The sequence below is a fragment of the Echeneis naucrates genome, chromosome 17 (genome assembly GCF_900963305.1).
Source record: "Echeneis naucrates chromosome 17, fEcheNa1.1, whole genome shotgun sequence".
NCBI lineage: Eukaryota > Metazoa > Chordata > Actinopteri > Carangiformes > Echeneidae > Echeneis > Echeneis naucrates.
The window spans coordinates 15,954,402-15,971,912 of NC_042527.1; the positions used below are offsets into that span (position 1 = coordinate 15,954,402).

Here is a 17,511-nt window from a genome sequence, read left to right on the forward strand (position 1 = left end):
AAATCGATCGGTTTTACACTTTTCTTTTCTTTCACCAAATTTAGATGTGTGTGGGTTTGAGTCCAACTTGTGTGACTTTGAGAATGCACTTGATCATAAGGGTCAGTGGTATCGCAGAAAGGGAACAAAGCATCATGTGGATCACACCTATGGAACTGAAAATGGTGAGTGGGAAATTGTGGTAGCACGCAACACACTGAATATGTGGCCCTAACCCAAATGGATGGAAGTCATCAGCAAGTTGTACGTTTAACTAAGCTAAACTGCATTTACATACCTGCACCACATCACCCAGTTTAATATTATTATTATGGTAATGTTGGCCAGCTTATGTTAATAATGTTAAATACACAGTGAGCACAAGAAGTAGAAGCTCTGTTAAAATTTGCCAATGATGCCTTTTAGTCCCCTGTAACTCTTCCCTGTAGGTTTCTACATGACTTCAATGCCAACAAACTCTACAAATACTGAAATAGCTCAGCTGATCACACCAGAGTTTACAGCTGCTACAGAGATGTGTGCGCGCTTCTGGTGAGTCGAGTGCTGCCACTAAACACATCAACACACATCACATGCAACTGAATGCACATTTCAGTGTTTGTGTATCTCCTGTATTTATTCAGGTACTGGCTAGCTGAGGGTTCCTCTAATGACCTTGCTGTCCATTTGCTGCGGAGTGGGGATGAGAGTGCTGCTCTTTGGAAACGGTCAGGAGCGTCTTCTAAAGGGTGGGAGGTGGCAGAGGTCACTGTGTCATCACCAGCAAAATTCCGCGTAAGAAACGGCATACTTCATTTTTTTGTCATGACTCTAAGACACTCCCAAATGTTGCTGCTACCTAAGCTCATGTACCTCACCAGGTGGCGTTTACAGCGGTCCACGTGCCAGGCGCCAATTCTACAGTGAAACTAGATGATATTTCTATGAGGCCTGGGGCCTGCAATCCTCCAGGCAGCTGTGACTTTGGGTCTGGACAGTGCAGCTGGCTCAACATCCAACAAGACGATGGACATGACTGGGTGTTGGCCAATGGAGGCTACCAGGGTCCACCTACAGACCACACTACCCAGAGCCCAGAGGGTACGGCTTTCAGACGTACCTCCACATAGTAAAATTAAACTATTGAAGTTCCCAATGTCTGAGCAGTGAATACGTCCTGAAGTAGCAGCACTGATATTCACAGCTGATAGTTTACAATTAAATGGAGACATATGTAAATCTATTCTTTTGTATCTTAATCATTTAACTTAAGTGGGAATTCTCCGGTCAAGTACTGCAGAGAAATGCAAAAATGCTTTCTAACTTGATATTTTTCATTTTGTCATTTAATATGATTATTTTCTTTTACACATAGGCTGGTTCTTGTTAAGCTCATCACTGCACCTCAACCGCAGCAGCAGAGCTGAAGTGGTGTCAGAATGGATCCAGCTGAAAAACAGCCCTTCCTGTCTCACCTTATGGTATTATATGGACAGCAGGTCAGCAAAAAAAAAAAAAAAAAAAACGTCCAAAACCCAAATCACCACCCTTCTTGTATCATACAGTAAGCAACAACACAGCGGATGCACTTTATCCTGTTTAGCCTGCTTAGTTTCCTCATTGACTTCCTCAGCAAGTGTGCACAAATGTCATTCAGACATGAATCATCTGCTCTGACTTTGTGCAAGACTAAGAATATTCTGTGGCAGAGTTCAGTCTCCGCACAATTCATTATATGATAATAAAATTCAAAATGATAGTTTTACCTTCTGCCAACAACTTGTCTCTGCATGCAAATGAAAAATTGTGCCTTAGTTGTAACTTCAATGAAAACAAGGAAATAAATAGCATGACCTTTTACGAGAATTTGAACTGCTACTACTAACTAGTAGAAATTTCAAGCCCTGTTGTTTTTGCAGGATTAAATAGAAATGTAGCATCTCTTGTTTGGATGACTGACTAAAAATCCACAAGTTTTCTGAAGTAAAACAAAGGTGTGACACCTTTCTTCATTTTGGCAGTGACTCGGGGACGTTGCAGGTGTACATGCGTTCAGGGCCGTTGATGGAGGATCTGTTGTTGCACCGTAACAGCACTGGACACACCTGGACCAGGCTCTCCCAATCTGTGGACAATACCAAACCATTCCAGGTACCTGATTACTGGCATTGTGGTTAGAGTAGAATACAACAAAAAGCGTGGTTATTTTATCAATGATATTCACTGACCCCTCTTAAAAACATCGTCAGTTGCTGATTAGAGCAGAGGCTAACAGTAAAGGATTTATTGCCATTGATGACATCAGTCTCACTCCAGGACACTGTCGAGGTGCAATTTTTTTCCCATAGTTACCAAAATATGTTAAAAAAGAATTAATTGTAAAAATAATACTTTTTTTTTTTTTAAGTGAATGAAACAAGTTTGGTATTTGTTGGCTGTACATTTGAAAATGACACATGTGACTGGAAGGACATCAGTGTTGGCCAGTTTGCCTGGGTGAGAGGAAATGGAACTGCTGGGATTGGGCCCTCTGTGGACCACACACTGGGCACAGCACTGGGTAGGACCACACTAACCCCTCTCTTACAGACTTCATATACAGGATACCTCCATGTGACTGCATTATGGTTATGTAAAACAGATAGGGAAGATTTATCTTCTAGTCTAAAATCTACTGACACTATTACAACAGACACAGCAGTAGAAGTTTTGTTAATGAAGATGCAGATTTAATCTGTAAAAAAGACAGGAATAAAGAGCTTGAAGTACAAAGCTTACTTCTCCAGTGGTTCTTACTGATCATAAAAAGATGTTTTGATTTCATATGAAGCTGCAAATTAATTGCAATTTTGGATAGTTACTCATATTCAGCCCTAATCCTGATCTGGTGACTATGTGCTGGTTCTTGTTCCAGGTTGGTACATGGCTTTAGACACTGACCGAGGCAGTCAAATAAGCCCTGCTGCCCTGCAGAGTCCGAACATGAAACAGGCCAGTGCCACCTGCACACTGCACTTCTACTACAACATGCACGGAGAGGGTATGTTTTGTATGTAAATGTGTGGAGTATTTATCTTTACCTGTGAGTCAGCACCTGCATTTCTTCATGCTACTTTGTATTTTGTATACTGTTTCAAACTCAGGAGAGCTAAATGTGGACTTAAGGGACAGCGTCAGGTCCACTACACTGTGGTGGCTGTCAGGCAACCATGGCGATCTGTGGCAACATGGTGAGGTTGTGGTTGGCGGAATTCATCAGGACTTCACCATCCAATTTAGAGCCTCCAGGTCCGTCGACAAGCCTGGACATGTTGTGATTGATGACATTGACTTCAAAAACTGCACCCTAGCTGGTATACTGCATCGCACAACACTTTTTTCAGCTGGGCCTTTTATCTCACACTGAATGACATTCATAAAATATCTGTTGTTTTCCCAGAGCCCCCACCCCAGTGTCCAGAGAGTATGTTTGCATGCAACAATAGCGTGTGTGTTGAGCATGACCAAGTGTGTGACTTCAGCAATGACTGTGGGGACTGGTCTGATGAGAAAAACTGTGGTGAGATATAAGTGAAGTGAATATGTTGCACTGGGTGCCTTCACACTATAGTGTAAATTCATGTTTCATGGTTTCCTGGGTATATGTTCTTGATTACTAACTAACTTTATTTTCCCTCCCCTTTTTACATGATAACAAAAAACTATGTAGAGAAATTTGGTGTGATGGAGCGCTGCAGCTTCGAACAAGGCCTGTGTTCCTGGACAGAGAGTGATGTGGATGCACCTGGAGCCAGGTGGATGCGGCGTAAAGGCCTAGAAGCCTGGCCCAACCATGGGCCTCACAGGGACCACACCCAAAACTCTGCTGCAGGTATTACTGTAGACTCACTGAGGTACTTGGCAAGGGGTTGGTTACTCATTACAGGTTTGGTCTCAGAATAACAAAATTTGAATGATTCGTTGTCATTCAGGTCACTATATTACACCCGGAACTTCCCAGACTGACAAAGGCAAGACAGAGGTTGTCTCCAGAACTTTACTGTCCAGCTTGAATTGCACTGTGAGTACACAGTATATTGATGGAATGGTTGGTTAAAAGGAAAACATGATATTCAATAATCCTAATTACTATGGTAACAAAATAATAAACAAAAAAAATTTATGTCATCCAGTTCATTTAAACTCTTTGCGAGTCTGAAACAGTTTTCTTTTCTTAACAAGCACATCTTAAATAAATACTTGTGAATACTTAAGATTTTATTGCATGTGCTATCTACTCTTCCTTATCTATGCTCTATAAAGGTGCAGTATATCACTTTTGCATTTTGGTCACAGTTTACAAGACAATTTTAAAACAACAGTATTGACTTCATTTTCATGTTCATTCACTGTTACCTGACTTACTGTGTAGGTGAGATTCTTCTACTTCAGCCTGGATGATACTGCAGCCAGCCTGACAGCCCAGGCCAGGACACTACACTCTGGTAGTGATGACAGACTGTTATGGTTCAGGGAAAACTCACAGAGCTACAGCTGGCAGAAAGCAGAGGTCACATTCTCATTATCTTCCAGCGGCAAGGTGAGTGTGGCCAAAGGCCGTAAATGACAGATGAACACTTAAGGAAAATGTTCTCAGATTGATAATGCAGTCATTAGAGCCGGGGATCAGTAAGTAGGATATCAAAATAGATTCAAGTCATTTACATGAACACCTCGAAAGTTAGAAATTCTATATACAGAAATTCATTTTAATTTGAACAACTGAGCATAATCAGTAGAATTAATTGACTTTTGCTCCACAAATGACAAATTTGGCATTTTATCCCCAGAAGAAGACGTAATGACCGTATCTGTAGGTTACTGCATTGTTACCGTGTGTTGTATTTGGCCCTGAGTGTACAGTATTATAGCACTTTGATTATGCTGCGTATTTAGTTATTTTTAATAAAAAGAAAGGGAAATATAGGTTTTACTGTATATTTCTTCAGATTGTCCTCAGATATGAGCCCGGAGAGGGAAGCAGAGGGCTGGTTGCACTGGATGACATATCTTTCTCCAAAGAGTGTGTCTTTGACCCTGACAACAACAAGCTCCCTGACGTACCACCCACCTCTACCCCACCTACAACCTCCAATGTACACACTTCTTCAGCCACACCATCAACCTCATCCACACCAGTCAACCCCTGTCAGGTAAAAAGCAACTGAATCAACAAAATATTCTGCAAAACAACAGTTTGAAGCGTCATGCACCATACTAATGTTCCCTGTTTTTGGTGTTTCAGGATAACGAGTTTTTCTGTTGGCGGTCAGCTGGAAAAGTGTGTGTTTTGGCTACCTTACAGTGTGACTATCATGCAGACTGCCCACAGGGAGAGGACGAGGATGGCTGTGGTGAGAGTGGCATTTTGCCCCCATCTGAAACAGGCTGGCTGTATCCATTCTCTCATCAGTATAAAATGTATTTTTTCTGAGGCTGCTAGATGGAAAGTAGATTAGGGTAGACACTCATTCTTTTCAAGGTGTGTGAAAAATTTGAGTAAAAATACCAGACTGTATTTGGAGGTAACAGAAGTATTCATGTAATCACTTGAAAGATTACCTGAAGTTGTTACCTTTATTTATACTTTTAACAAAAGTTTTCAGCCACACAAAATGTTCAAAAGTCAATTACTCTTATGTTTTTTTAAACTTGTGATTAATTATCCCCTTTCTCCAGACTGTGTTGCTCACATTTTAATTAACATTATAGGTCCATGCACATTTGAAAGTGGCTGGTGCCAATGGACCGATACTAGTGAAGGACAGAGCAAGTGGCAGAGACAGAAAGCCAGTAACGACACAGAGCCGCCAACTGATCATACCACTGACACAGGTGACTCCATGATTGAGTGACTGACTTTATAAACTAACAGGAATAACATAATCCTCAAATGATCATAGTTATTTTTTTATCTGACGTAACAGTCTTGTTGATTCAGGATGATCTTTGTTGTCAGGCTACTATATGAGAGTGAATTTCAGTCAGGGCTCCACACAGAGTGAGGCCCGGCTCCAGAGTCCCCCACTTCCTCCTTCATCCCCCTATTGCCAGATTCTGTGAGTAATAACCATGTCATTCATGGCCACATTTCTCTCACTATCTTTTCTAATGTCTGCAAATTATTTGTATGAATTGCTCAATCATGTCCACTGCCCCGGTCTTTCTATCAGCTAACTGTCCTCCCAATCCAACACTCTCCCCTTCCTCCTTTCCTACACCAAGGTTTCACTTCCACATCAGCGAAGAGAGTGCTGGGTCACTCAGAGTGCTTATGCAGCAAGCTGAGGGGAGTGAAGCAATCCTGTGGTCACGCAGTCACAACACTGTCTCCCATTGGACCTCAGAGTATCTGCTCCTCGGCCCCCACACGCAGTCTTTTAAGGTGGTGTTCATGTCTCGAAATTTCTATGAAAGGGACAAAGAGAAAAGTGTATGTTAAAGAATAAATCCCGTTATATTACAATCATAACCCATCTGGAGATATATAATTTCCAAATATTAAACAGAGCAATCTATTTAAATTTCAGTTTAGGAAGGGGACATGAAGATATGTAGTGTAGAATAGTGCATGAAGCTGATGATGAGGATGTGAATGTCCAAGTGTGTCCATATAATGCACCTTTGTTCAATCTCTGCAGTGAAATGTAACATTTCCGTCGATCCTGCAGAAGAACTGATGTGATCATTTACATTTTCAGGTTTGGTTTAGTAGCCTAAATAAAGCCAGTCAGGGAGGAGCAGCCACTGGAGAGAGTGTTTTGGCTGTTGACGATATCTCTTTTCTAAACTGTGAAGAGTCTTACAGACCACCAGGTAAATAAGTTTTCAACAACATTTCACGTGGGTTTCTTTAGGAGCAGTAGTGGTGGAATGAGCAGTATCCATATTTGCACTGTTTAAAATTACCCCTGCTGGTGATGAAAGTTGGCTGATTTTGAAATTCTCTTCCCCTCCTCAGCTCTGTCTGCCTATGGCTGTTCTTTTGAGGATGGTTTGTGTGTTTGGGTGCAAGGGGCTGAGGATCAGCTGAACTGGCTCATCATGTCAGGTCCCACTGAAACCCCCAACACCGGGCCTGCAGGAGACCACACCACCGGCAAAGGTCATTACATGGTGAAATTATCTAAACAAGCAGGATTTAAATTTTATTTATAGGATTTTATTTTCTCCAAAAGGGTATTTTAATATGAATATATGGGGTCACAAGATATGTTTATAGGTCCAGAAACAAAAAATGACTGTTCAACCACACGCTGCCCTCGCAGGAACATACCTTTACATTGAGAGTTCCCCACCAAACGTGAAGGGGAACGTGGCTCAGCTGAAGTCTCCACTGCTGCCACCTGCTGGGGAACAAGGATACTGTCTCACATTTTGGTACCACATGTTTGGAGCTACTGTGGGCTCTTTGAGGATATTCCTACAAACTGCTGATCCCCTGCAGAAAACTCTGGTAAAACGTGCATTAAAGCATTCAAGTAAAACATGCATGCAATGTACAGTTTTCTCAATGTATGATTGATTTTATTAACACTGTAGCATTGAAAAATATAGATAGAGGAAGACATTACTTCCCCTTTACTAAGCATATGTGAGGCTGATTGAGAAATATGTGAGGGTGTTCCCACTGTTTTGTCTCTGTCCTCTTATACTTTTCAAATAATTGTGAAACACTGATTGCAAAATAACATTAATGCATGGTGTACTTAATGCCAGTTGCACAGTTTGCATACCATGGTGTCGCAAAACCCTCCACACATCCTCATTGTGACAAGTGAATCAGCTTACCATCTTTCCTGTAGGTGTGGCAAAAATCAAGAAATCAAGGTGATGAGTGGCTGCTGGTGCAGAGCCATGTGACGTTGCAGAAAGTTCACCAAGTTATTCTGGAGGCTACAGTTGGAGGAGAGGCAGGAGACATAGCAATTGATGACATCTCTCTTATCGATGGTCCATGTCCAGCTTCTGGTAATAAGGCTGCAAACAAAAAAAAGCAGGGCTTTCACAATGAATCACAATACATTGGAAATCGCATTGGGGGAAGTACAATTTCCAAATTACAGGAGCTGCAGAACATATTCTATGCATAAAAACCGAGAGGAACATGTTTGTTTGTTCTTTGCTTTTATTTGTTTTTTATTACCAAAGCCCAAATGAAATTAAATGGTCATTATTTCAAATGTTCTTTTTGAAAGGATTATGCCAGCTGAAATCATACTATATATCCAAATACCTGACAATTAATCATTAAAAGGATTATTGCTGACTTTTATTTATTTTTTCTTTTGCTTATTGTGCAGCTGTACTCAGCTGTACTCAGTGAATCATGTCAACTATATCCCCCTCATCATCCTTTTTGTTGCCCTTTTATCTGGTAAGTCTTTAGCAATTTAAATGCTTCAATGTGATGCTGGCAAACAGACAACAACAGTCTACAGTGTATGAGAAACACATAGATTTGACTACATTATAGGAACAATAATATTACTGTTGTATCCTTCATCTATGCAACATTTCTCCTAAATGCTGTGTTGCAGGTTTGTGTGATTTTGAGGAGGGAAGTTGTAACTGGCAGCAGCTGACCAATGATGATTTTGACTGGATCAGACAGTCAGGCTCCACTCACAACCCCAACACGGGCCCAGATGGCGACCATACCACGAACACACCTGCGGGCCATTACTACTTCTTGCCCTCCTCTGCTACTGACAGTGCCGGCCAGACAGCTGCAATGGCTTCACCGCTGTACCCTGCAGGTCAGAGAGGCACCAATGTGTCAGCCACTGATGTCTGAATGTTTCCTTGTGATTGGCATTATGGCGCTATAGGCGCTTCCCCACAATTAGAAGACAATGAGACAATGAGATGCAGAATTTACTTTTCAATTTATTACTTAATTGTGACTGACCTGACTCAACACTGATAGTTTTTTTGAAGAAACACAAACAACTTCAGAGCAGCCTAAAGTTTACAGAGGGTAAAGGTGAACAGTGGATATTAAGTGAAATATATCGCCAATTAAATCACATTTGATTTGATTTGGCTTCCTGTGGCTTTTCAGGCAAAGGAGCTTGTGTGCAGTTGTGGTACCACATGTATGGTAAAGGCATTGGGACGCTGAATGTTTACCAGCAGAGTGACGAAGGGAAGGAAGCTCTGATTTTCTCTCAGACAGGAGACCAAGGCCGGCTGTGGAGGTTTGCTCAGGTTTCACTTCTGCCTTGGGGGCAGCCTTACAGGGTGAGTCACAAAGTCACTTTGGGGGACAGATATATAAATGAACGCTAGTAAGAGGCAACCAAGTGTAATTTACATATGTTAACCGGTTAAATAAGTTAATGCTTCAGTTGCATGGCCTTTGTGCCTCCATGAAAATACTTTTAGGAATTTTAGCTATAACTAACTTCACGTTTAATTGTATAAATACACACAATACAATACATCATGGAGATTGTTATAGAACATTCTAATCTTGTAAACTAACAACCACCCATGCTGTTAATCATTACATGATCGTGCTTTGAATCAAAAATTGCCCCTGGCAGTAGACTATGATGTGATCCAAAACAAATTTTAGGTATAACATTGCTTTTAAAATATGTAATAGTTCATCCTGTTTGCAGTTTCACACATTTCATCCTTTTCTGTTTCAGATTGTGGTTGAAGGTGTTAAGGCCGGCCCTTCCCAGGAGGGAGACATGGCTTTTGATGATGTGCAGCAGACAGACGCTCAGTGTCCGCCTCTTGGATTTTGTGACTTTGAGAGGAACATGTGTAGCTGGAGCAACCTGGGGGAAGGAGTAGACCAAGGGGACTGGCTGCGGGGCAGGGGAGAATCTCCAAACCCCAACACAGGACCCAGTGTTGATCACACCACTGCCTCAAAACATGGTAGGATGTAATTTACACAATGTATTGATCCAATTATACAGTTAAAACCATGAAAACCAAGTGTGACTGGAACATCATCAGTTAACAGGTCAAAAATGTGTCATTTTGAAACTTTAATACCACCTGGACAAGATCAGCCCTTCCTGTCATTAATAGTCAATGTTTCTGTCAGGTTTCTATCTGTACGTGGACAGCTCCGTGGGTGACTGGGGAGGTTTGTCCTTCCTGATCAGTGATGTCTTCCAGCCGACCGCTAGAGGGCACTGTCTCACATTCTGGTATCACATGTATGGCAGCCATGTTGGGACTCTCAGAGTTTACATCAATGACAGGTAACCTACTGCCAACGCCAGAAGAGTAGCTGCATGAAGCATTAACTGAGTTCACTAATGTACCGTTAATTTACATTGATTATGTCCTCTCCCACAGAAAAACACATTCTGGTGGTGACGAACAAGGCAGTCTGAAGTGGATTGAGTCAGGAAACAAGGGCGACAAGTGGCAGAATGCCAGTCTGTCTGTTACACATACAGAAGCATTCTGGGTAATAATGGGTGCATCATAGCTCTCAACAGTACAAATGCACATTGTTTTAGGCTGAAAGGTTATGTTTTCGTTATTTTTTGAGAGCTAATGGTCCAGCCAGTTTCTCAGAAAAAAGACTGCATAGAAAATTAGTATGTGCCGTGACTCTGTTTTATTTCTCCTGACTTAAATCCACGTCAGGAGCAAGTGTCTGAAAGTGCAACATCTAATTAGGTACAAAGTTTTTTCTTAATTTCTATCCTAAATGTCTTTCTTTCTCCCTTTTCTTTTTTTTTTTTTTGCCAGTTTGTGTTTGTGTATCAGAGGGGGATGAAAACAGGTGGGGATGTTGCTCTGGATGACATTTCCATTTCCCCTGGCAGCTGCTACCCAGATCCACCCATCATCCATCCTGATAAGAATGGTAACTTGTTACTGTAGACTCATCACTGGCTTCAACTGAGCATTCAGGTGGATTTACTGCCAAATATTTGGGACAGATTACCACACACTTTATCACAATGTTTAGATAACCCATGAAAAGGCTAAAATCAGCATTGTGAAGGTTGTTATTGAAGTCACTTTTATATTGTTAAATTTTTTAAAATGGTTTAGTCATTTTCTAAAGCAGCTGTGCTCTGGCGCTTTCGCCGGATGTTTCTCAAACAGGACAGATCATTGCATTTATCAGTGTCTTTGTATGTGCAGTGGCAGGAAGGTGTATGTAAAAAATGCTTGCATGAAAGGTGTTGAGATTAAATGTCACGTTTCTCTGCCTCTGCAGATACGTTGTCTGTCGGCCTTGCAGTTGGTCTAACTGTGTTGGCTGGAGTCATCATCTCCGTCATTCTCTTTATGCTGAACAGGAAACATAGTAAAATGTACAAAAGAAATAAACGTAATGTACATAATACCACTGAAGAATGTTCATATATTTTGCTGTCTGAAATGTCTGCATCTGTTTTAGAAACCAGGCAACCCTGACGAATAATGAAGTAACTGATCCTAACGCTGTGTTTGACCTCTATGACTGCAATATTGATGTAAATAAACATGAATTGATGATGCAGCATCTCAAAACTCCAAAAAACCTACAAATGATAAAATAAGCCCTTCTTTTCTTTACAGGGAACACGGCATGAATCTGAATTTGCCTTCATGAACAAGCTGTATGAGCCGTCGCCACATTCTACTAACACCAGCACAGCTTCTTGTGATGCTTAGTCCAGATTAATTATTACTATAAACTAAATTGTAAACAATACCTGTCCAGCTCAAGTTATATAATCAAACTAAAACATGTACACATCTTAAATGATCATGTGATATGGCGCTGAGGAAAAGAATTTAACGGCAGCTCAGTGACACAGCAACAACCCCGTTGACTGAAGATTTGCACCTTTTAAAATTAAAGCTCATTTTTATAAAATTAAATACCTTGTGAGAACTTGTCTTATATGCTGTGCGTGTTGTCCTTTTTCTTGTTTTTTTGTTAGAAATGATTCTGTTGGTGGATGAGAGTGATCACACTGAGTAAAATCGACTTGTGACAAAGCTGAAAGTTTATTATATTATAGTGTTAGTTTATTGATGCATAACACTGAATTTACAACAGGAGCTTCTCATATTAGTGATGACAGCAGGCAACAGAACAAGTGTTTTTACAACATTTTGCCAGCAAAGGTGGTTTCTATTAGTGTCGCTGTTTAGATCGAGTATTAATCTTATTGTTGTTATTAATAGAACTGAAATATTGTTAAATGGTTTTAGCTGTATCTCACACCCACGGCCCAAATGGCTCAGTATTAAAGTAGAGGTAAACACACCTTGTCTTCGTGCTCCTCTAACTTGGATGTGTCTGAATCTTCGGCCCTATTTTCTCCAGACTCCCCCACCCCTCCGTGCTCGGGGCCCACGGACCAGCAGCAGCTGTCGGACATGATGACAGACACACGTCGCTTTAAGGCCGAGCAGCCCGACGGAGCCCTCCTCACACACACGGCGACGGCTGCAAGGGAACAACCATGGGAGTGGAAGTGGAGACCATCAGACCAGGAGACGGTGAGGATTGTTATTGTTGTTGTTCCAGTTAGGCCATGCTGTAATATTGTTGTTTTGTTTTTTTTTTTTACAAACGTGTTTTAAATAGAGATTTTGTCCCCTCAGGGAAGACTTTTCCGCAGAAAGGACAGACTGTGGCGGTGCACTACGTCGGTAAGAAACACCTCCACACCCGATATGAGCTTTTTTTCCTGCTATAAAACAAATAACAGCAATTATTAAGCGTGGTCTTTGTACCTAATTGGAATATAAATCGTTTTTCCCCGGAGAGTTTCTGTGAATGAGGCTAACGGCCACGATACGGTTAGCTTGTTTTAGCTAGCTTTTTTTTTTTTTTTTTTTTAAGCTTAGCTTGTTTTTGGCTTCACGATGTGTGGAGAAGAAACCTGGAAATTAAATGAATTGTTTGATTTTTTTTTTCTTCCAAATCTCTTAATTCGTGCTTGTAACCAGCTTCGTTTATCACGTTTCTGTCGTGCACTAAATTGATGTTTAGTCTGTCGGCCGCCTCCCTTCGTTTCCAGGTCTTTGTGCTAAGCTAACTCATGCTAACGGGAGGAGCAGCCATGAGACCGATCAGCTTTTTCTAAATGTGGCTTTTTAAAACGGCACAAAGCGTTTTTCTGTGTCCACACTTAAATATACACAACACCCAGTCTGTTTATATTGAAAGCTACAAATCTTGAACATAATTATTTTTTTAGTGGCTGAGTTACGTAATCACGGCGCAACGAAAGATTTCCATTAATAGTTTGTTGATCTAATAATGATCTCAGTTATTCTCTTTATCTATTTCTGCATACAATTTAAGGACGATTCACAAATGGCATTATAGTCCAACCCAACCCAGAGCTATAGCTTTTTAATGGCTCATGTGTTAGTCTGAATCCTGCAATGTAACACATGGCAAAGAGAAGGTGGAAGGATCAATCTGAGGAGTCCAAGACATGTTTGGCATTTTTGCTAAAAAAAAAACATTAATCCAAATAAATAAATGAATTGATAAATAAATTATGACAAGACAGTTGTCAAGTCATATTCTAAGATTTTACTAATGGCCATAGCTGGAATAGAAGCATAGTCTTCAAAATAACTTTTTCGTCGTTGGGCAGGTACACTGACCAGTGGAAAGAAGTTTGACTCTTCCAGGGACCGAGGAGAAGCTTTCACCTTCAAGATTGGACAGGGCCAAGTTATCCGTGGCTGGGATGAAGGTGTAGCTCAGGTATGGAGAGAAAACATACAGGGAGAATCAATTTATTAAGAGTACATTTAATCTGGATCACTTTTCAGTTTCTGGATGGGGCTTGGTATTATGACGTGGGGAAAAAAATCTTTTGTGTGATATTTGTTAGTTAGATATGATTTTTAGCTTCGTATTTGTAGTATTCGTATTGTATCGTAAATGACCTGCACCAGTTGCAGTCTGTCATGGATAGGCACAGTAAAAATTGAAGTTATGTGGAGAACGGGAGTTTCAGCACCAGAGCATTCACACGTCCACTTGAATAAATCAGTGTCAGTCCAAACAGAGCAGAAGTCAGCTCAGACTGAACAGGGGAATAACTGTACACTGGGCCATCCTCTACCATGGCTTTATCTCTAGTGGACAGATGTAACATCTCATACAAATACAATGACACGGACAAGTGTGCAGTTTGTTTTATTTACATACATAAATACACTGCAAGTTAGCCAGGGTCAGTTAATACGCTGAACCTAAAAACTGCTGGGGCCTCTCTTACAGTATATTTACTTACATTGTACTTGATAAGTGGAGTAAGTATTATATTAATTATCATTACTTTGATATATTACCGAACGCTGCTAAAAAAGAGGTGTATTTAGAAAGTCTTCCAGCCTTTCTGACTGTAAGTCATATATACAAATGCGTTGCTCTCTGTTAAACCACTTGATTGCCTTTATGTAACTTGCTCTTCACCTCCTCCACAGATGAGCCTGGGCCAGCTGGCTAAGCTGACCTGCTCACCTGACTATGCATATGGCAGCAAAGGATACCCACCCATCATCCCACAAAATGCCACTCTCATCTTTGAAGTGGAGCTTTTGAAATGCTGAGCGTTTTAAGATGCAGGGTTGCACTTCAGAGTTTTTTTCATTCCACCCACATTTCTGACTAAAATAACTGTAATTAAAGGTGCTGAGACTGTGCCAGTGCTGGGAATATCTCTAAAAGGTATAGTACAACATTATGGGGAAAAAATGTTTATGCTTTCTTGTTGAATTAGATGAGATCAATAACACTCATGCCAGACTATCTCTTGACTCTGGGACAGCTGTTTACAGGCTTTGTGCTACAGTAAGCTCAGCTAATCAGTGCCTGACTGTAGCTCAGACATGAGTGGTGTCAATCTGTTAAAAGAACTCTCCACAAGAAATGCTCTGAAAACGTAAAAGCACTGTTAAGTAAATGTCCTCAACTACTCTGGCCTTCATATTTATATTTGCCTGTTAAGTCTTTGACTTATACTTGAGTTGTGAAATAGCACAAAAGATACATAATAGGGTAAGAACAGAAACTCTAGAGTGAACCAGTGGCATCTTCTTTGTTTTTAAGTGTTCATCCCAGTGTCTCAAAAGTAGTGTGATGACTTTTGATGTTTAAAAAAAAATTATAATACACATTTAAAAAACTCATTGGTTTCTATCCAGCATGAATTTATCTGTGTGACAGATGCATTGAGTCGGCAGCTTAAAGCATTACAAGAGCAACTTTGTATGTTTAGAAACAACATTGGCTGATTTAATATATTTTGCATCCCTACTTGTTTTCCATTTATATTACAAAGAATTTGATTTTAGAAACTGGTATCTTGTCCTACATCAATCCTTTTTCTCAAGTTATAGGCTTGAAGTGCTCTTGAATCGATTAAATCATAATTCATAATTCGATAAATTCAATGTTAACAGTTTGGCTTTTGCTTTTTCTTTTTTAAGTTTATCATCAATTTGGAATTGTCTTATCTGTGGGTATTGCATTCTTGCATTAAAAAAGAAAATGTATACTGTGTATAGCTTTCATTTGTGATAACATTTCACATAACTGAACATAATAGGAAACGTTTTTTTAGTCAACCTTGTGTACAAAGTACATATTTGGAGACACAAATAATACTCAGTGAGTTGAAGTTTTATTTCACTGAACAAAACTCAAAATATTTATTTTTAGATGACTGCAGGTTTTTAAGTCACTGGTGAAGAGTGTTTTGTTTTGTTTTTTTTCCTCTCACCATTATGGTTCTGGTTGACTGGCAGGAATTAATAGTTTGAGTATTTGCCTCAGAGGGATGGGCAGGTTGGGCTTTAGTATTTGAAAAACTGGTTTCTGGTATGTGTGACAGATTTGAGCCCCCTCTGACCTAGTGATGGGAAGTTCGGATCTTTCTACAGACTCAGGTCTTTTTCAGTAAAATGAACGAATATTTTTCCAACACTGAAGAACAACACGGTCTGCTTCACTTCACGATGCGCTGCGGCCATGTGACAAGTGAACGAGAGACTCAGACCCGAAGACACCGTTTTATGTGTCGTATGCGGCAGAAAGACTCGTTCGTGAACGAATCTGGGCCTGTGGACCGGGGGAAAAGTGAACGAACAGAATCACCGACCACCGGAGGCGGCTTTTCGGCGGGTGTGTCGCTGAATGGGGGAGAACCTGTTGGTGGTGAGCCGGGCTGCTGCCTACGACTATGCCTCTTGTCTCGGACGGTCGCCCGGCTGCTGGTGAGCGGAAACTCTCGGCTTCCGTCCGCACCGGCTAGCTACATTAGCATAAGCTGGGCTAGCTAAGGTCCGGAGCCGCGACAATAACTCACTAATTCTAAAAATGAGCCGTTTGTCATGTTAGGAAGTCACTGTAATTGTGTGAACGATACATGTAAGTGAATTTCCCTCAGGATAAATAAAACATTTAAATACCATATTTATAATATCGAAATAATATAATAAAATATTGCACCTGTATACGAACTGAGATGTAAATGAAATGCACCCTAACTCCGAACCTCCGTGCAGCTTTCTCAGGCTCTTCTGTCTCCTCGCTGGAACTTTTCTCCTTCACAAAGAAACTTTCCAAAGAAACTTTCCTTTTTTAATCCTTTCGCCAGTTTGAGGGTTTAATTTTAGCGGTAACGTATCACGTGACCGAGATAAGCGCGAGTCATCGACGGATGTAACCGAGAGAATCCGGTCATTTTTCAAAATAAAACAGTTCGGCTTCAGATTATAAACAAAACATAAATCATGAAAGTTATTACATTATAATAACATGTAAGACCCACGGACCGGTACCGGTACCGATTACCGGGGGTTGGGGGCTCTAAATTGTCCGTAGTGTGAGTGATAGAATGGAATGGTGATATGATATGAAATTATATGATGTGATGTGATATGAAATTATATGATATGATGTGATGTGATATGATATGATATCTGATAACACGATCTGTGTGTCCTCCACAGACCTCCACAGAGTCTACAGAGTTGTCTCATGCATCGGTCCTGTCAATCCAACCTAAATGTGTAATGCTTGTACCCTTCACCAACCACATGGACTGTGGAGGACTGACCTGTGAAGACACTGATTCTATCCAGGGACCTCTGCTGCCTTCACTTGTCTCTGCTAATAGTTTGGACCTAACTCGCGGAGGTGGTCTGACCAGTCCCACTATTATCTTCTGGTGAGCAGGACTGAAGTAGTGAAATCATCCTGTCTCTGAAAAGTATAGGTATGAATCCATGACATAAATATAACTTGTAAATTATAAACCTATTTGCACATTCAGTCAGAAAATATCCAAGAAGGAGAGCACCCAGAGCTGACACAGGGAACGACATATTAAAGAAATCCAGACATCTTATATGAGACCTTACAATCTATTGATTAGTCAATAATCAGTAGATAAAGGCTCAGGATGGCTGATTTGCCCCAAAGTATAAAATTAATGGAAGACTCGGGACGTTTTTGTTTTTGTTTTTGATAATTCCGGCAGC

General features: G+C 40.7%; 1 protein-coding gene across 1 annotated transcript; it reads left to right on the forward strand.

Moving 5' to 3' along the window:
* The first annotated feature begins 12,385 nt into the window (after nt 1–12,385).
* On the forward strand, nt 12,386–15,529 carry LOC115057520 (FK506-binding protein 1-like). Its single transcript, XM_029524676.1, has 4 exons — nt 12,386–12,498; nt 12,604–12,651; nt 13,611–13,723; nt 14,452–15,529. The coding sequence occupies exons 1-4, from the start codon at nt 12,462–12,464 to the stop codon at nt 14,575–14,577; spliced, it is 324 nt and encodes a 107-aa protein (XP_029380536.1). The 5' UTR covers nt 12,386–12,461; the 3' UTR covers nt 14,578–15,529.
* Nucleotides 15,530–17,511: the final 1,982 nt, after the last annotated feature.

Coding starts and splice junctions, on each gene's coding strand:
- LOC115057520 (XM_029524676.1), top strand. CDS start 12,462: ATGGGAGTGGAAGTGGAGACCATCAGACCAGGAGACG. Junction 12,499..12,603: donor GACCATCAGACCAGGAGACG/GTGAGGATTGTT, acceptor TTGTCCCCTCAG/GGAAGACTTTTCCGCAGAAA. Junction 13,724..14,451: donor GGGATGAAGGTGTAGCTCAG/GTATGGAGAGAA, acceptor CCTCCTCCACAG/ATGAGCCTGGGCCAGCTGGC.